At 39.9% G+C, this 21470-nt stretch overlaps 1 protein-coding gene across 1 annotated transcript in view; it reads left to right on the top strand.

The window, feature by feature from the left end:
* The first annotated feature begins 18989 nt into the window (after positions 1-18989).
* cntfr (ciliary neurotrophic factor receptor) overlaps positions 18990-21470 on the top strand; it is a 71250-nt gene continuing 68769 nt past the window's right edge. The window contains exon 1 of the mRNA XM_030767864.1: positions 18990-19071. Within this exon, the coding sequence (XP_030623724.1) occupies positions 18990-19071 (82 nt within the window). The remainder of the gene's footprint in view (positions 19072-21470) is intronic.

Here is a 21470-nt window from a genome sequence, read left to right as displayed (position 1 = left end):
AGATTCGATTGTGGAATAATCATTAATTTTTTCACTTTAATGATCAAACAGGTTGACTATGCAAATGAGCTGCTGAGAAAAGAATAATTGAATATGTATTACTTTAACCATTGGATACATTGGCAGAGGGCCATTTTCACCTATTTGTCTTAAACCATAGGTGACCACTATGTTTTCTGTCATATATACTTTGACTGATATTCAAATGGAGAACTAAGAATAAAAAGAGAAAAAAAGCTCCCCAGTCTAACAATGTCAGATATTTTAGATATGTCATACCTTGAAGATGGTCTCCCCATGCAAAATGAAGTCATGGATAATGAAAGACTCGTCCAAATAATGCCAAATAAGACTTAAGGGGTTAGGTGAGAGGAGAGGAGAGGAGAAAGATACTGTTTAAAGAAAGGAAATTGAGGTATTCCACAAGCATTGTCCACAATCCACATTAAACGCGTTTTGCACATTTTTAGGGGGCAAACTGTGATGCACACACCTGTATATATTGTGTTGTCTTGAATTTTTTATTACACACAGAGTCATCAGTCTCATGAATTTCACATACACCGCCGATGCTGGAGGACGGTTTCTATAAATTTGCAATGCCTTCCTTGACAACTCTGAGTTGTAGTATTTACTTTAACAAGCTGATTCTTAGGCTAACATTACTAATTTGTCTCATACCATATTTCCCAGTGATACAACCCACAGTTTCCCGTCTCTGCTAAACCCATGTTTGTCCCAAGCCTCTAGATTTTACATATGGTGCCCTGAGCAACACGTACAAACAAAATCCAGCCAAAGACCAACCTCCAGTCCCTCCATCTGTTTTATTCCGTGCTGCTTCATAGTCTTATTTTCTTCCCCATCGATCAGTAAAGCATCCCCAATGTCAGGTAAACAAGCACTTCACACCCTTTCTCTGTAATCAACTCAGTGCTGCTGCAGTAGAATATTCCATCAAGTCGCTGTTAGGCTGAATGGATTAGTTGTTTTGGTTTGAAATGTGTTCGTGCACCACATGTGGCATTGCTTTGTGCTGTGCTGACATATCCGTAGAAACCGGTTATTGTTGAGGATGGAGTGTAGAATTGTTTTTGACCGTCATGAGGATGACCTATCACTGCACCTCATCATTTATTGGACATCCTGATGTTGCTTGTTTAGGTATACATGTATTTGTGTTTGTGTGTGTGAGTGTGTGCATTTATTTATTTATTCATTTATTTATTTTGCATGTTTTGGAGTGTGAGATGCTATGACGAGAGAGAGCAAGACAGAGAAAGAGGAATGTGCGTTCTATTTTGTAGAAAACAACCAAAATCTCTAAAATTGCTCTGATTAATGTAGATCTTACATTGAAACTCACTTTACGTAATTCATTTTTAGTCCCCCTCAGAGCCCAGTAATCAGAATTTCCTTCAGTGGAATTGCACGGTTATTGGCAAACACATCAGTGGTTTCGACAGAGAGTCTTACAAATCTATTAGTGTGTTAGGCCTCTTGGCCTGAAAGAGCATGGTGCTCTGTCAAAGAAAAAAAAAAAAAAAAAAAAAAGGCAGCCAAAGCTGCGGGATGCCATTACGGGAATGTAGATGACTGGTCAATTTTGGCTGACTTTCGATTTTGTGACCGCTCGATTAAGCTGTCCCCTTCAGCCCTGCTGAAGCAGGCATTGGACAACCGGCTCAGCTCACCTGCCCGCAGACAGAGGACAGCTCCACTCAGGAGTGCATAAACAGCTCAGACACACGTCAGTCAAGTCGGCGAGGGACGGCGGCATTCCCGAGACCAGACCACCAAAGCTGACTGGACGGGGAAAGATGTAGTAATGTTGCTATCTCTGGTTAGCTGCTCAGTTTTCTTCTCATTTTTTTTGGGAGGATTTGCATATAGATTGGCAGAGTTTAATAATATAGAGTTGATCATAGGGATGGTATGAACTTGGTTCATGGTGGAGGCTACCGCAAATGCTCTGTAGCGTATCCAATGAGCAAATGAATAGATAAGTGAAATGAGCCTTCTCTGATGGCTTAAAATTCTGATAATTATTGCTCATCACCCAGTGTTCTTTTCAAATGACTTAATCTCTGTTGGCCAAATGCAAAAGAGCGAAATGTGAAATCAATTAAACAGACTATGGAATAATTTACTCTGCCCCAATTAAATGTGCTAGGCAGCATCTCCATCCACCACAAGCTTGTCCTTGAGAGGTTAAGCCCTGGATGCATGGGATGTTTTCCGGTTTTTAAAGCTTCAAAACAATCCTTCAAAACACCTCTGAAGCACATACAGCTATAGGGCCCTGCAACATCCTATCTGTTCTTCTGCATTGATTCAACAAATCAAATATCATCCTGCTGTGTTGTTTTATGTGTTGTATATCAGCTGAGTCTTATGTAGGCTACTCAGAATCTGTGTTCAGTACCCTTTTATACCATCTGATTTAATGTTGTACAGTCCACTCCATTGTAAAGGTCATCAGGCACCACAGCTGAATTCATCTCAGAGGAAGCCTTTGGGAAGGCCTAAAGCGATGGAAATCCAGGGGATAAGGTTACCAAAAAGGCAGCCAAAAGAACGCTGACAAACCCTTAACCCGCGTTCTAAGAGGAGCAGAATATTTAATGTCGTTTTGCTCATTAAAACAAAAAACATAATTTAGAGAAAGACATAGACTGTTGTTCAAGTTGAAAAAGTTTGTGCAATATATTTAAGTGCATTTCTGTTTAAAGTTTCCAAATTATAAGGGAACCATAATCCCTAATGGAAAAGTACTGTAGAGCCGAGCACTTTGTTAAGCCACGGAATGAATCTCATAAAGATGAAACTGAATTCATAGGCTTGCCTTCATGATAGAGGTTGAGACTGAGTGTAATTCAGAATTTCTCAGAATCAACAAATTAAAATGGACAGAGTTATTGGCAGTTTAGAAACCAAAGAATGTCATTTGTTTAATAATGAAGGGTGGCTCTTTCATTAAGGATATGTAGACCATGATGTTTGTCTTCTGTGTTCTTTTGTTCAGATGAGGTCTTTGTTGAAAGAGTACATTTTCTTTGTCCTCCATAGATCTGGAATATGACAAACTATTTAGTTGAATTTTACAACATGCCCACTTATGTGTAAAACTGAAAACAAAACAAACAAAGGGCTTAATTCTCAATTTAAGCTCTCACACTTTGAAGGAAGATAATTAAAATCACATTATCACAAACAAAACATCTGGAATCCCAGAGTTGCTGAATATTGGCAATTCTTCATTCTCATTGATTAAAAGTGGACCACCAGATGCTTTTCAAATTCAAAAAGAAAGGAGTAGTTTTAAAAGCCTCATATACATTTCAGTATGGCATTTTTAATTGTGGATGAGCTTTTTAGTTCTCTTTGATAATGGATACACATCCCAGCTTTTTATTGGCAGAAGTCCAGACATTAAAAGCTTTTAAGATGCGTGAAAACATGAATGACTGTTCTGTCATTAGATTCAAAGTGAAATTAGACAAGATGAGAAAATCTAATTGATTAAAACAGTGCATTAAGATAAATAAATAAATAAATAAATAAATAAAAATACCTATTCAGACCAAAACCGTCAGTGAGAATGTTCCAGGGAGTTATTATTCTTACATTTCATGGTGTTGACCACTTGAAGATTTTGCTTCTAACTGACATGCAATCTAAGTTTCAGTTGGTGTTTGTGCCATTCATTTTCTTTCAGCAATATTCTATATCATTTTTGGAACATTGTCAAGTTTTCCCAATTTTATTTTTCTGTAAATGGGTCCAGCAGAGACAGCTGTTGTCTTATGATTGTCAGTCCCACCGTAAGTTAGTCTGACTGTGGTGCACCACTTTGACTTCTAACTGTGAATTTTTTTAAGTAATTGTGGAGTCTACTCATTGCAGTTAAATTAATTTAAATTGTAATTTAGCAAACTAAATTCTACACACAGGTTCAAATGGTAATGATGAGAATACAGGCACATTTTTTCTGACAGAGTAAACATTAGAGAGGGAGGATATTTAGGTCCAGATGGGAAACTCATGGATTCCCCTGCCTGGATGACAAGTGCAAGTCTTCCTACTTCCTGCCAAACATGGCACTCCCATTGGTTCCACAACTCCCCTTCCAGAATTTTTCTCTGACATTACTTCCTAATGTGCATGTCAATTAGATTCAAGCAAATGTGCCAGATGGCTTTTTGTATTGGTCTGTGCAGCCGTGCCGATTCATATGATCACCAGACAGATGCATGGCCATACTTTTTTGCATACATTTTGAAAAAGAAAATGTTTACATTTGTCACGCACAAAACATCTGAAGAATATCTCCTGCAAATAAAGCTGCCTTTTATGGGATCATCTAAATCAGTCATGACACAGCAAAGTTAGGCAAGATTAGTGCAACAACTTGTTCCAAAGACCAATTGTATTCATTGTATATGACCAGTCCTTGTGACATTTGGTAATGCGTATTGTATCTGATTAGTAAAAATGTACTCTGACCGCATACTCTTTTCAAACACACTGTTACATCAGTGGCACTGAAAATAGTTTGACAAGGACTCCAATAGCCATTGGCTGACATGAATGAGTAAAGATCAGCTGGGTTGGGTTCTTTTTGCTTCTCTGAGCATAATGACAATGCCTGAGGAAAAGTCACTCTACTGCTCTCTAATTTGACAAAGCTGAAGGCACTTAATTTTTTCTCAGTGCTGATGATTTCTCAAATGACCTTACTAAAAACAGAAAATATATCTTTTTGCTACCAAAAATAATTGTACACTTTCAAAAATGACTTAGATCAGCTGTTCTAACCCATGCCCATTTTTATCTATCTTTTTCTGCTTAAGAACTGTACAGTTTCAACGACATCCGATCTGGCTTTAGACTGAGGTTATAAGTTATAGGAGAGTGGTTGTCTAGGTCTCCATAGTAATTTTGTTGTGGAGGGAGTTAAGGCATGGTGCTTAGAGTATTACAAAGGCAATTTAAAGAAACAACATTCATGCTGGATCCTCTTGATTTGAAGCTGTGTAATAAACTATAGTACAGATTTAATCAATTACCCAGAATGTCCTTTCGAAACATTTTCAGAAGCAGAGTGCATTATCCTTTCACTAGTGCCATTTACAGTGTCAGAGCCTTGCTCCGTACATCCGGTCTCAGATACTAATAACTGATGCCTGTTTGAGAAATGCAACTGTTTCAGGAAAGACAGGACTTTGAATGTGTAGGTGAAGTATCACGGATAATCTTCCACACCCAACTGCTTGTCTGTGGCATTTCATAAACCTTTAGCTTTTTTTCTTTGCTCACTAATGCCTCCCTTTAACAATAGAATCCTTCTCACAGGGATTTGCCTCTTTGGCACTATCAAATATTCTCTTTCTCCCCCTCTCTCTTTCTCCCCCCTCTCCTCTGTCTCTCTCTCTCTCTCTCTCTCCCCTCCCTTCCCACATGTACATATATAACAAACACTACTGCAGTTTCTATGGGTATTCTTGTCAATGTTATTTTTTGCTATGATGATTACTCCCTAAGAGTAGACATATGTGTCCTCCATAAATGTCCTGGTTGAATCTTAGGCATGTGCACTCCACTCAGCATTTTTTTTTTCTACTTTTAACTTAATTAGCTTCCCCAAACTGTTTTCTACCCAGACCTAATCCTACACAGTTATTGTTCCAGACCGCTAGACCTCGCTGAGTTTTGCAGGCTTTTCACTTCTTAAATTAATGAAACTCCCCCATCTTTTTAATCCGCCACCTCTCATGCTGCTTTGTTGCATAAATCTATTTAATGCCGGCTGCCGTTTCAGTCGGGTAGAGAGAAGGCTCTTAACATTCAAGCTTTTCGAGCCTGTTTGGTTGTGTTATAAATCTAGCCCTAAGACAGTGCTGTTTGATACATTGTGTCCAGTAGGACACTCGCTCACTCACAACCCTGTGTGGTCAGCTTGGCTTCCTTCCTTCCCTCTCTGTCACAGGACAGTCTCTATCACTTCATGTCTAGTCACCCCCCCCCCCTACGCCCTAGACCAGAATGACTTGCAAATTATCAGCATTGTAAACCTGGAATTGCTTTCTTGTCTCCAGTCCCCAGTGATCCTTCAAAACAGAGAATCTATCTCACTCCCATTTAAAGGAGGTTTCCCTTTCATCCAGGCTGGGAAGCGTAATGATAATATGAAACCGGATTTTAATCGTGGCCTCTCTGAGTGCAATGCAGGCAGTCAGCTCACTCACTGCTTTTATTGACGACCGTATCCCTCAAGCCAAGGTTTCAGATCACCCAGAGCCTGCCCTGCGATATGCCTGAGCGTAAACCAAGACCTCTGTGCAGTAAAGGTCATAATTCAGAGGCTTTAATAATGCAACAAAGGCAATGCTAATATGCATTTTTACCAAAGGGGAAAAGTGGGGGAAGTAATCAGGACAGTAATTTTCCTGGTGCATTGGGGGCACATGGACACACACACACACACACACACACACACTCATACGCACACATTCATACGGACACTCACACACACAAACACAAACGCACACAAATACATGCATACACACACACACATTTGCACACTTACACACATACTGACACAGACACAGATGTTACGTACCGCAGTGTTTGTAATATTTTACAACTGCTGGACTCTTTGCATTTGAGAGATGCCCAATAAATCAGACTGAATTTTAACTAAACAAAAGAATGACTATAAACAAATGAAAAATTCTGTAGTGAAGCCATATTTCCACTAAGGTGTTTACAAAGCATACTGAACTGATTTATTTGAATAAAGAAAATAAACTGTTCATCAACAGTATTGTGCAAACTATGTAACACTTTGCCTAGTGTAGAAAGTTGGATGACTCATGGAATTAGTACCAGAGCCAAGATGGCTTTGATATGACAGAATATTAGAATAGATAGCAATGGAATCATCCTTTTTAAGCTGTTGTTCACACCTGACTCTTCCACTAACTGAAAAACTGATTATAAGAAAATCTTTAGAAAATCCGTTGTTCTTCCATTTTATGTATTTGAAAAAAATTATGAATGCACGGAAAGATGATCGGAAAAGACAAGGAAGGTGCAAGCGTTGGAGGCATCAGGATGCAAAGGCAGAGGCTTGTTTTTCTAATCCTTTAAAAGCTGCCATGAAATCTGCTTCTCTTTTCAATGTGCTTGACTGTAAATGTGATGAAGAAAGTAGAGTGTTCCATCTTTAATCCACTCCCTGATCCCACAACCACAGGTTTCTCGCTGTCTCTCTCTCTACTTTATCATTCATGAAATAATATTGTTGAAAAAATTAAATGCCAGAACATAAATCAGTCCTTGTTGTTTAACTAGTTTATTATTCGCTATTTATCAGAATGCAATAGGGAATGAGGCACCATAGTTAGCTGTCTGCTAATTTTTTTCTTTTCTTTTCTTTTTTTTGGTATTTGATCAGTGAATAGAGCAGAAAAAGATTAATCTAGCATCAGTTAAAATGTAGGCTTTCATGTAGGCTTTTACTTTGATCCAGCTCATGATGGTAAGTCTCTGGGGCATATGGTACATAATGAATAAATCTGAGTAATACTTTTACTCAAGACAGTATTTGCTTGTGACCCAAAAGCTTTTAATTGTGACCTGTATAACACATTCAATCACAGAGACACATCAAATTCGGATTTTAGGGTTTCCCACATGTAAAACTGCAAAAGTCTGCTTGAACAAGTGCAAAACTTCTAATTCCCTCCTAAAATGACCGTAATTTGTCAGTTGTAGAATACTGCTGGATGAGCAGTATGCCATATTCCTTTGTAGATATGAAACAGAAATACATAAAATAATTAGATTTTGCCATAGCAAAAGCAATTCAAACATATTGCAATAATTCAGCGGTATCCTTTGAAACACAACCGTACTGAGGTGGTCTGTACACATGGCCTGTGTGGTGAGATGCCAGTGTACATACACACAAAGAGTAATTACTCCAGTGCTACAGAACCATACAATTACTGCTTCAGTGCACAACATTGTTAAACAGTGTTCCCTGTACATCAGTTGACATAGTTAAGCAGGCTAGATTAAACAAGGGCATGCCCGAGACTTTGGGAAGTTAGTGTGATTAAACTTGTGCAATTTCTGTCTCTCTGTCTGTCTGTCTGTCTCTCTCTCTCTCTCTCTCTCTCTCTCTCTCTCACTTTCTCTTTCTCTTTCTCTTTCTCTTTCTCTGTAAAAATGTGTGCCTCTATAATGACTCATTCAGCACTACCTCCTCAAGAGACTTAGAAGGAAATGGGGGGGGAAAAAAGAAATCCTGAGATTTACTTTGTTCAATTCATGCACAATTATTTTCCCTCCATTTCATAATCGATCAAAAGCCACAGTAGAGGCCTCCCAGTACTTGCACTCTGCGGCTAAACTCAATATGTTGACGGTATGGGACTCTCAACTGGCACAGAGCCTTTGAAGGGCATGGTGAAATCCCTCAAATTCATTCACTGTCTATTCCCTAGTCCCACACCTCATGTTCTTTCCCAGGGTTGCTGGACAGCCACTTCGATCGGCTTCCTGGACAAAGTTCAGTAAGCAAACCTTACATCCGAGTTCTTAATGAAAACACTCTCCCCTTGGCCTTTTCTCTCTATAATTACAATTCCAACTCCACTATTGACAAATCTGCATGTTTGAGTTAAGGGGCTAAAAAGTAGACAACATTAAGAGTGTACAGAGCTGGAAAAAGCTGTGTCATATAAAATTGACTTGTACAGGATAATAGCTAGACCAGTGCAGGCTCTGGATCTGTGTGGTTAGATATATATCGTCACATTTAGAATGGCTATCAGTTTTCTGTGTAAGGCCTGCTGTTTGTACTGTCATGCTCAGTAGGCGATTTGTAGGGGGAGGAGGGGGGACACCATCCCCCTTGTTAACCTGTCATCCCCCTATATACTCCATAGAGTAGAGTCAGTAACCATTGGGCCATCCCCCCTGTTGGCCACTGGGCCATCCCCCCCTGTTAAAAAATAACAAATCACCCACTGGTCATTCTGCTAGTATGTAAAGATATGGAAGAACGACTCTCAGTAGTGGCTTACTGATAAATTGATATGATTTGTAACAGCATCTAAATTCACAGATGCTGTGAGCTCAAAAGTTGAGGTAACTCTAAAGTAGGTAAGGTTTGTACAGCCTGTAAAGGGACACTTTGTTAGTTGTTGTTACCGATACAAATATATTTCAGTAACAGTGAAAAGTATCCTCCTTTAATACAACTCTGACAAGTAGGCTATATAGTATAATATACTGTTTTTTTTGGGGGGGGGGGGGGGGGGGGGGGGCATTTTACAGTGTTACAGTGTAACCATGGCCCAGATCTGCAGCTCTTCCACTCCCCAATCTTTTTGTCTTCATTAGCACATTTATAAATGGCCAGGAGAAAAATGTTTTGATATGTATGTCTTTCTCAGAGGGGTATTATATTTGTCCTCCACTTTCACTCCACCATTACATCACTTCCCATAAGTGACTGCAATTTCACACAAGTTTTATAGCATCATAATAATAAATCCATCAGCCTGCCAGTCAACCAGCCAGTGAAAATTGCTAACAACATAAATTTCATTCAAATAATTCACACCTTGTAGTTTAACATGTGCAAACCTTATATTTTGAAATATGTCCAGTTTCACAAATGCAATCAACCAAGAGTGTACAGTAAATGTACTTGGCAGATTTAAAGTGTTAATCCATCAAAAATATCGCGTTGCTGTACCAAACATTTTCTCTTTATAATTTTGTTGAATATCACAGGTACATCACAATCTGGAAAAAAAAAAATTCAAACTGTCCTCCCATTTATTTATTTGTACCTTCAGTAAACATAAAGAGAGATTTATAATTGCATAATGCAGTCGTAGGGCAATGCACACCCTCTCACGTACTCCTTCTGTCTTTTCCCTCCATTTTCTGTAGTTGTAAATTATGTTCAGTTGTGATCAATACGCTCGGCAATAGCAGGGCTGTTGATGCATTGTGGGCTAATATTGCTAAACACGATAATGGTAGATAACGGTGCTCGCTGAAGAGGATAGCAGAGGAACAAAGGCAGAGTGATAGCAAAGAAAGTTTTGTAAGTACAGTCGTTTTAAAGGGCAGCTGCCTTTAACAAGTCCAAAATGCTTCGTGATTTGTTTGTATGTTTTGAGTGTTTTAACGCAAAATGTTAACTTACTCAATTTATATGTAAAAGAAGGACAAACAAAACAAAACTGTTTATTAAAGTCATTGATGCCTGCAGAAATCAAGTAGCATGGAGATCCATTTTAGATTCATTTTAGAGTATCATACTATTGACATTGGTTGCACTCTTTCACTCTTAAACAAACTCTAATCCCATCCAATCTATCAAAATGCAAATGTCTTCTCCCCTTGATGTGCAGAGATGTTTCTCTTAATTTCCCTCTGCTAAAAAAGACCTTTTTACGAAGCATGGGGGGAATCAATAGCTCAGTGGAGCTCAAAATATATTAGCTTACAAGCTGAAGGCAATCGAGGTGGGGAGAGGTGTAAAGAATAGCAAGTGCTGATATGCCTGCTTGACTCGGTCAATAGATGCAGAAAGAGGAGTCCCCAAAATAAACTCTATTAGCTACCCTATTAGCATGCCATTAGCAATTATAGTGGAGGCTCTCCCAAACTGCAATTGCCTGAACTATAGTGCAAACACAACACATGCTCTGCTTCACCCCCACTCAACAAATATTTGGTAGAATGCAATCAGACGTGCATCCATATCTCCCCAAATCAGCAAAACTTCTCAAGCACTACAACATGTCAAATCAAAATGAATTTTTCAGCCTGTTTTGGAGTAGAAATAGAATATAAGATAATTCATTCAGGGAGACTTTCAGTAGATGGCAAATGTGTATCTTATCATTACAAATTCAGCTGATCAACATGGTTTTATCAAAACTCTTGATTCTCGCTCTCCTTGCTCTCTCCATTCTGTGGTCTAGCTATTAAGAGATGAAATGGTAAACAGATGCCATTGCCTTGACCTCTAGGGCAATGGCGCAGAGATAGAAACAAATCAATAGTCTCATTTAAATTGTTGGAACAGACATTGGTCAATAGATGTGAAATGTAATTGTCAGTTGCGCTCTTTTGAGTTTATGGAGAGATCTGCTTGAATAGGCACTTCGGGTAGATGCCCTTCAAGAAGGAACTTTTGTCCACAGTGCATAAAGTATCAAAGACACATAAATGGATTACAGGGTTTGGCTGAATCACAGTCAAGTGTGTATCACAAGTTCATTTGTATGACCTTCAAGAGTCTTAAAGTATTTGACCTTCTAAAGCCAGATTTCTTCCAAAAGTACCTCAAAGTGTGTTGTGCTTCCTCTTTTTTTCACACTAGGCTTCATGATAAGCTTTCAGTGGGCAGAAACTTGGAGGTGGGTTTTCTGTGCATTGGCCCATTGTGGCCTCAGAGCAGAGGGTGTGAGTTGCTAGAGATTATCAGTATGTGTTCAGTCAGCCAGGCACACATCTCTGAGATGTACACGCAAGCACAACCCATTCCACTCAGCAGTGCAAGAGAGCTCTCTTCCTCTCTCTTGGTCAGCAGAAATCAATTGGGTCTCCAGCTTAGATGGGCAGGTTGGTGGATTTGTGCCTCCATGGTCTAATCGTCTGGAATCACCCAGGATATTGTCTGTTATCTGTGGCCACAGTGAAATGAAAACTGAAATTGAACTCAAAACTTTGCAAGGAAGGCAAGGATTCTTTGATTACTGTTCGCTCAAGCAGTATGTGACTAAAACAAGGGCAAGAACTTTAATTGAATCATATCATTTTTGTTTATGGGACAAACTTCACTTTTATCAAATTGCTGTGCAAGACACTATCAGCTTTTACAATACTTCACGGAATAAAAATCATCATAAATGATTGATTTGCCATTACATGCCATTACAATCATAACTCTACTCACTCATTACTCTTGAGTAATAATAGCTCAGAAGCTCAAAAGTTGATAAATCATGCAAAATAAAGCAGCAGCATTAGTGCACTGCCAAAATGAAGAAGCAACATCAGTATATTGTCCTTGTTATCTCTGCTTGCTTTGTGTCATCAGTTTTCTCTCTCTCTCTCCTCAACCTTATTTAGCCGGGCCGTGGTGAGCATGCCTGGCTATGTTGCGGTGGTGATGGAATATTTCCCCACGTGTGTAATTTGGGGGCTGGCAGGAGGGTGCAAGCATGGCCCAGCCTGTAATGGATTGTATGGCTAATAAGTATTGAAAGGCCTGGGGAGCTGGGAATAGAATCCTAATGACTCTGTCAGTGGCTTGATGAGAGACGCACCTCGCTGAGCCCCCAGAGCTCCTCTAAAGCTCTTTCTGACTGCTGAACAGAGCCCTCCATGCACACCCACACATACACACAAACACACATTGCTGTGAGCCTCAGAGCCCAGTCACCAGTGATACCAGCTGTCTGCTTGTGTGGTCGCTCTTAGCCTGCTGATGGTGGGAGAAGAGTAGAAAAGAAGTTGTTTTGCCAGTGCCTTTGAGACTTTCCAATCGCAGTCTCCGGGGAAGGAGTCAGAGTTGCTCCGGTTAGGTGGCAAATTCTCATCTTAAATTCTGCACTTTGTCAGAGTGAAAGCGCCTCTGACATTAAAAGGTGAGACTGCCCTTACTTGTTTGCTTGAACAGACGCGGTTCTTTTCTGACAGAGCATATGAGAGGTTTGCAAAGAGGTACATTGCCTCTCTGCCGTGGCACATCAGAGGGCTTTGGTAATCAGCTGGTTGGTGCTCAGTGAGGGCAAACAGGTGATCTCTATGAGAAAAAGAAAGCAAGGGGTAGAGAGAAACAGAAACAGAAAGAGGGAGAGAGAAGGAGACCGAGGGAGAACTATATTCTGCACATGCCTTGGGAGTATCTCACCTACTCCTGCCAGGACCTCTGAACCAACCCTGGAGAATGCCTTACTAAAGTTTAATGGCAGTTTGTTCTACAAACACAACTTTATTTAGATAAAATATTTTTTCAACTATTAAACATCTTCTCCAGGCCACTGGCACCTGGTTGACATGAATTAAACAACTAGCAGTATCGAGTCAATGAAAGAGTGAAAGACCTTAGGCATGCAGAGGTGTGTCCACACCACAAACGTCTCCTTGGATTGGCTGAATAGGCGAGTGACGGATGAGGTGCGTGAGTGGTTGGGTTCCTAGAGCAAGGGCCTGAGGATTAAAATTGCTATCATAAGCAGTGATCCAAAGCAAAAAAGAGAAAGTGACAGAGAATATACAGAGCTTTTGGTCTCCACTCTTTATGACAGATGGCTGCCTGGAGCTTGTGAACTAATAGAGAAAAAGACAATTACATTACAAGTCATAGATTAGTCTGTGTCAAGACAGCAAAAAAAATCCCAAAAGAACAAAGTCAGGTAATATTAATACATCATACCCCCGCCTCCCTCCCCCACCACCACACACAAACACACCCCAACAAAGACAAATGCTAACAGACGGTCAGTGCTGTGCATTCTACTGTTCTACACAACCATTTGATTTACACATGCTAAAGAGGTGATGCTCCAATAACAGCTTTTGGGAGAACATATTTCCTCCATATTTTACATGAAGTAAATTCTGGGGTGCCTTCCAGAGAAGACAAGCTGTTGTGTTCTACTCACTTATAGCCACACTGATTCATCTTATCCCACAGTGCCCACTGTCATGTTTTTGATGCTATTTGTCTCAGCCTGCCTAGCAGTTATTCTATAAAGCATTCGCACTAAACGACTGTAAACACAACTGTGATTCCAATCTGCTCCCACACACTGACACAAACACAAACACAAACACGCATACCACCAGAGGGGTTCTTTTGGAGGCATCTGTGTACAAGTCACTGTGGGGCACCTGCTTATTTAGCCTTTCTCTAATGGCTAAGGCTGGAGAATGTGGTCTGCGATCCGGGTGGTCATGGTTCAGACTGGTCCACAGCAGGAAAAGCTCTATTCACCAAGACTGCATTTCCTGGTCCTTGTGGGACCAGAGCAAACAGAGCTTTTTTTTTTTTTTTTTGCTCCCACACAGAGTTAAGTTTATAGCCTCTGAAGCTATACCTCAATAACTCATTTAGAGATGCTTCTAAGACTGGCACCGTTAGTAAATATGCGTACTGTTTAGGTAATAGAGCTTTTCTGTTCTTGTTCATGACACAGGGTCTATGGCTTTTTACACAGTAACTAAAGGAATGTCCATGGAGGCCGGGCTAAACATGCCCCAAAATACAGACCTTTCACCTCACAAAATGCTCTATATAACAGAGAGTTGATGAACTGTAAAAAGTGAATTACACCCAGTTTAAGAACCTGCTGTGATTGTGGTTTAGTTAAAAAGGCATTAAAAGCAGTTTTATGGATCTAAAAATTCTTAATCAGAGAGGACCAAGGACTAAGTGCTAAGAAGCTGAGGAGCTGGTGATGCACACTCTCACGTCATTGGGTTAAGCTGTTATTTAAAACAGAGCCTTGACAATTTACCACCACAACTATAAGAGAACACTGCGTTCTGGGAAACATGGCTTATCCCTACCAATCGAGGCCCAATCTCACATGGTTTCCTCACTGTCTTGCTTTGTTTGCATTGGGTTGATACACTTTGGGTGGAGGGCTGGGGGTGTTCAAAGGCCAGTGTTAGAAATGTAAACCATGTTTGTCTAGCAAGGTCCTGAAGAATCTGTTGTCTCTGAGGCTTTATGGGCCAAGTCCAGATGGTATTACTCACTGTAAGTCCTACTCTCTGGTCTACCCACTCCAAACAAGCTATGTTTGGTGGAAGCACACCAATTTACATGTATTTTTTTTAAACACACATTTGCTTGGGCAAACTGTGAGATACACATTCTCTTGCAGCCACTAATGTACCGCTATAAAAGAGTGTTGTCAGTTTTTTAAGGTGTCTTCAGGTGGGATTAATACACTGATCCAGTTATTGATCAGGATCCTTGTTCCAGTGCTAACAGTGATGCTGCAGCTCAGATGCAGTCCCCTGACAATGGTATGGTAGAGCTGACGTTGTCTTTAGCAGGCAATTAGAAATAGTGTGACAGGGAAAGGTCAGACCTATTGAATGCACATTATGGTCCGATGCTACGGTCATCGACAAAGGATCCTGTAATCTGCTTTGAAATCTCAGATACCTCTTGAGTAATGGGGAAATTAGTATTATAACCAGTCACAGGAAGCAAGGAGTTAATAAGCAGGTATGGTGCTCTGTATCATGGATCGTGGACTTGGTTGGGGGGGGGGGGGGGGGGGGGGGGTTATATGCTCTCTGGATGCTCTTTGGATGTTGATAGGATTGAGGTTAATCACTTTATTTAATTCATTCAAATATATAAATAAATGAAACAATGTAATTAAAACCTTTGATCCTTTGCACAAAATGATGGGAGAGAATGAAGGTAACCTTCACCGTGGAAGTTAAAGCAATTTCAGTAAACAAAATGATGAAATATTGAACTGCAGAATGACCTGCTGGAATTTCATTTTGCTAATATTATAGATATTCATGCTGCTGCTTCCCTCAATGACAGCTATTAGACATCTCTGAGATCAAGACTGCATAAAATGAATGACTTTTTATCAAAATTAATATTTTAACAAGGTGCTAGGCCATGGGACACTCCAGTCAAATTAATTTCTGATTAGTGTTTTTCACTTTTGATTCCAAGAAGCTGATGACTGCAGTTTAAGCAACGCACTCATGACGGCTCCCTCTAATGTGCTAGGCTGGCATGGAATTTTCAAGATCCGTCTTTGTATCTTTAAAGGGACTGATATCCATAATGGAGAATCCCTTTGGGGCAGCTTAGAATAAAATGGCCAATAATAGTCTTATTGTGATTTGAGTCTGTTCGTGTCAATCAAAGGTGTGCTGTGATCCTCCTGGCAATACAGCCTCCTGTTTAGCGATACTTCACAGTCTCTTTCACGTCTGCATTCCAACTGGAATTTCCAATTTAAATGCAAATGCTACTGGACACCACAAAAGAAGAGAGTGAAAATCATTTTGTGCTGCAATGAATTATATATTTTAATTAAACAGTGAGTGAACCACGCCCATTCAGCAGAAATGCCATGAATATAAAATTGAATAAATAAATAAGACGGTGAGCAGAGAGAGATGAACGTATGGTTGGCAGTTAACTGGTTTTATAAAAATCCTGAGTGCCACCATCAGGAATCATTAAGCAAAAGATCCAACGTTGCCCTGTGTCAGACTTAGTGTTTATTGGTTTGACTGACGAAATGACACTTACAAGAGGAGAGAGAGAGAGAGTCATTTGAAACTATGGAACACCAGAGAATGCAATTTTAATATCTCTGTTGTCAGTTCTTTTTATTTCTTTAATGTGAAAATAAATATGAAGTGTCAGTCAAGGTATTTTCGAGCGTCGTCTGACTGTTAGCTCGAAACTTTCCAGACAGCAGGCAGATTGATTGTGGATTTAGATTTGATGGTGTTTGGTGTTGACAGAGATATTGAAAATAATTCATATTATTCAGCTGGGAGTGGATTCTGTATTGGACAAATGTATTTCACCACAATGTAAATTAATAAGATTGAGTCACAGCGTTTAAGTTTGTTAATGCACATTTAATTTTCAATACACCATTAACTGTTTGCTGTATGCTGAGTGTAATAACTTTAGCCTCTCTTATTACCTTATTTGGAAGGGATATGGTTCATTTCTGCTTTCCTATGTCAACACTCTGAAGCAGGTGTCTTTTTATCATATATTTGCTGTTTTGGTGTACTGTAAGAGCGTACTATATGAATGCTAACCAAACACCAATGTTTGTGATATGTGTTCCTTGTGTTGTCTGACCAATCACACAAATGAACAAAATCTGACCAAATTACAGCCTTTCATGTAAATAAGTTATGTGTAGGAGCTCATGGACCAAAGGGTACTAACAATATTCTTTTTTAAAATAATGAAAATTTTAAGTAAATTATGAACTTAAATAGAAGAGAATGGGCTCCACTGATTTCACTGATTATTGAAAAAGCAGTTTCTTTGATCTGGAACTATGTTGTTCTAGAATAGCTGCTTTACAATAGCTGCTTTGCACATAGTCATCCAGATAAGTGCTTGAGTTAGAGTATGAGAGTATGTAGTGAAAAGACTACCCAACTATCGTATTACTTCATGGGATCTGATTTAATATTCAGAGCAAGCAGTGCAATGACAATAGAACTGAAGGATCACAGCCTGATGTGCAGCAAAAACAATGAAATAAAACACCCACATGTCCAAAATATAAAATTTAAAAATGTCAATAAAACTGTAATAAAATCAACAACAACAAAAAAATAGCCATGTGCAAATTAAAATAGGGTCTAAATCATAAATCGGTGAAAACTAACACAGTTTTTTATCCTTAACATTACGCGTTACATTTTGGCTTGCTAGCTAACTAGGCTAACGTTAGCTAGCTAAATAAATTTAGGGCACTAAGGTTAGCTATTAGCATCATCACGTTCCATAGCCACAAACACAGCTTAGATGTTTTCTCATGTTGAATATTTAGTCCCTATAGGCTGAAATGTCCACGTTTTCAGGCAGGCAAAGAAGGCAGTGCATGATGTCACCATTGTTTTTGGTTGTCTAGATGGAAAATACAGCTTGAATAAAGGGCCAGAGGTGCTCTGCTTAAGGTAAATTTAATGGAATAAACTTGTTACTACCTGTTACTACCAACCTCTTCTCATATCCTTTGTGAGGTGACTACTGAATCAAGGATAAACAACAAGTTTAACAGGCAGAAGGATAAAGCACAATGTAATGAACAGTTGTCAAAAAACTAAACATCCTCAAATTTGACCCCATGCGTGAAAAGTTCCAACTTTCAATATTTTTCAATAAAATAGTATGCTTGCACTGATCACATTCATCTTCTAAATTTTCTCCAGACAGGGGATCCTCTCAAGTTAAAACTATAAGGATCTAATATTGGTGGCAGGACTTCACAAAATTATATTTAAGTTGATGTTGTTATAAGGAAGCAAGAACCAAAAGTACATGCATTTCTCTTTGTATGTGTGCCAAAACTGCCTAAGCCATGTCCGTTAATTTCTTGTTTAACTAATGAATAACTACCTTTGGGAGCTTGGGAGACAATTAAAGTAGCACAGAAATGCATTACTCTTCTGCGTGCATTTCCTCCCATGGCATATTGGCTGTTTTCTGGAAGGAAAACCATTCTTTTCTGCCTTGAATCTTGCTTGTCTGGTCCTGGAAAAAATGTTTTTCCTCTGTTGTTTTAACTGCGAGTTCTTAATGTTTTAAATGCTGGCAGTGCTTAAGGAGATGGATTGAACCTCTGACGTTGGACGATGTTGTTTTTGGTCTGAGTTTCCAATGCTTCAGATGAGGGTCTTGTGAGAGAGGGAACCAGACAGAAAAGTCACATTGGGTCCAGATGACTGGTGGGTGGGCTGGGGAGGAGGGACATGCACGGACAGAACAAGACAACACTGCCCAGAACAGGACAACTCTAAACAGTCTCTTGGTCACACAGAGCAAAACATAGGCTCTCTGTGTCACCAGAACTCTGGGTGTTGGGGGTGGGATGGGGGGGGTTGGTCATTCTCCTCTGCATCTCTGCTATCCCTTTAAAGCTGCATACTAAAGGATACATGGCAGTCCCACAGGAGGCTTCCTTCACTGATGAGCTGCTCGTGGGCAAGGGAGGGAGAGGAGAGAAGGGCGGAGAGATGAGGAGAGACTGACAGAGTGAGAGGGAGAGTGAGTGAGTGAGAGAGACAGAGGGTGGGTGGGAGAGGAAACTCTCCTCATGCGTGCTTGGCATCTGTGGTCCTCAGTTTTCCTCTGGCTCCTTGGCTGGCTGGAAACCTAACGTACACCTTTGTGTGTGTGTGTGTGTTTTTCTCCTCCATAGATGGCAAACATAGTGACATCAGTGTGCTGTGTGGTGCTAGCAGCTGTGGTGGTGGTGTATGCACAAAGGCGCAGTCAACAAGGTAAGGTCCAAAATTACTCCATCTGTCTGCTTTTGGTCACTTCCTTGTGCATGTCTGGCTAAGTTTATTCATTTCTTTCTGCTTGTTGTTGATTATGACTATTATTACTAATAGTCAGGATATCATAGCATAGTGTTGTTGATCGGGTCATGTGCTCCTCTCTCTTTCTCTCTCTCTCCCTCTCTCTCTCTCTCTCTCTCTCTCTCTCTCTGTTTTACTGTGATTCTCTCTCTCTCTCTCTCTCTCTCTCTCTCTCTCTCCCAATCACTGTTGCTCTCTCTTGCTCTCTCTCTCTCTCTCTCTCTCTCTCTGGATTGAACAGAAGAGTCACAGTGTGAGCTTGGGGCCAGCGTGCTATCACCTGACTGTGGGGTGGGACCAGAGCAAGGCTGAGTTATGCGTGGCCTGTTGCAGAAATAGTCTAACCAGTCACAGGGTCACACAGAATAAAAGCAAAAGATTAAGCTGCCAGTTCTCTGCAGGCCTCAGGGTATGTGTGTGTCTGTGTGCTTACTGAAGTTGAGGTAGGGTAGTCTAGGATACTGTTTTCTGTGATTATCTCTGACTTGGTGCCTTACTATACTTGCTTTATTTGACAGTGGCACTAAAATATTTTTTAAAGGAGAGAACTTGAATGTTTAATTAGTATTCTGTATATTTGAATGAACAAAAAAAATGATGTTTCATAAATGCAATCTGGAGTCAGTAAAGGACTCAAAGACAGCCTGATTTTTTTTCTTTTAATTATAAAAGACTTTTGGCATAAAGTCAGCACTTACAGGGGAATTTCAATTGCAGTGAGCATTTATATACAATTTTATAGATCAGTTTTCAATGATGAATGACCAAGCCTGCTTTATGTCTAATATAAGATACAGAGTTAGATGTAATGGGGTGAAAGATGATGCTAGAATAGGATCATGGTATTAGGAACCTTCCCTTTGGAACTCGTTGCTCATCGAAGAGACGCTGTGTCAGACATCTTGCTGTTCTCATAATGTCATCTTCTCTCTGACTGCTGTGCTTGTGTCATCACTGAGTTAAGCAATGTCTGCCGTACCATGATTACATCAGGCAAACACCCTGTCACTGCTGTGGCACCATTGCATCACTGCTGCAGTCATGTCACCAGGCAAATGATGGCATCTATCAATATACTGCTTATCAGCCTCTGACTAGCCAGCGGAGCCTTCTTCAATTTGTAGCCCCAACATTACCGGAATAGTCTCACTGAAACACTGCAAAGCTGCTGCATGCAATGACCTCTGGCATGTACTAGCTCACCCCCCCCCCCTCCAACCCACACACACACACACACACACACACACACACATCGTTATAAACACAATGGCGGTATGTTGGTAATTTTGGCAAACTTTACACACTTGTGGGATAGTCTGTGTTTGTATATCTCACAGAGGTAAAATTCGATTGTGGTAATTAGCACCAAATACATCCCTGGTGGTGTTGAGATTCGCACAAACATTGGCATGACTTAATGAAAATTTCTCTTAGAGTAATTAGTGGAAAATTCTATCTGACATCATGGGACATCATCATTAAAAATTCATCAGAGCACATCAGTTTGCTAAACTGTAGCTCAGAGTCAAAGATAAATCTTTTCTTTGGCACCTTTTTTTGAATAGGATTTGAAAACTCTGGAACAGGTTCCCGTAGCATTACTTTGAGCATTTGGTTCAGTAAAGGAACAATTGCCATGACTTCTGTTCACATCTGTCCGCGTGACAGTGAATCAAAGCAAGTGTCATTTTGGTTTAGCTTGCTGATTACTTTCTTCTCATGTCTCTACATTTGTGTGAGTAATTAGATTTGTGCTGATGTGTCACGGTTCAGAGCTTTGTTGGGCTGAAGCAGAGCTTCCTGTTGACCTGTGGGTCTCTGCCTTTCTGACATTCATTGGAGAACCACCATGCACACCATTGACATCTGAGCTTAGATTCAGATCTGGATCTAAGGCACATAAAAGCTGCAATGGTGGCACATTTCATGTTTGTCCACAACTTGACACTAGTATAATTGAAATGGGTGCATTGTAGCATGTTGTACTGTCAATACATGTGTATGTTATTAGCATGATTTAAATGATAATGAAAAGGCAAGTCATGGAAAGTATAAGTCATACTGAAACAGTATTCTTCATACTGAAAACTTTCTGGAGTGCAAAAAAGTTTTTGGAAATCATGGAAGTCATGTGAACTCCTTGAATATCCTTGAAATCACTTTAATTTGTGCATTTCATTCATATGAAAAATCAGTGTTAGTATTTTAACCCCTGAAACTTTGCTTCAGTTATTGCATTCAGAATAATCAGAGGAACCCAAGGTAGCAACATATTATGTTTATATATTACATTTTTTCTTAATATGTGTCCATGTGGA

Source organism: Chanos chanos, chromosome 3 (genome assembly GCF_902362185.1).
Source record: "Chanos chanos chromosome 3, fChaCha1.1, whole genome shotgun sequence".
NCBI classification, from domain to species: domain Eukaryota; kingdom Metazoa; phylum Chordata; class Actinopteri; order Gonorynchiformes; family Chanidae; genus Chanos; species Chanos chanos.
This window is presented reverse-complemented; position numbering and strand designations above follow the sequence as displayed.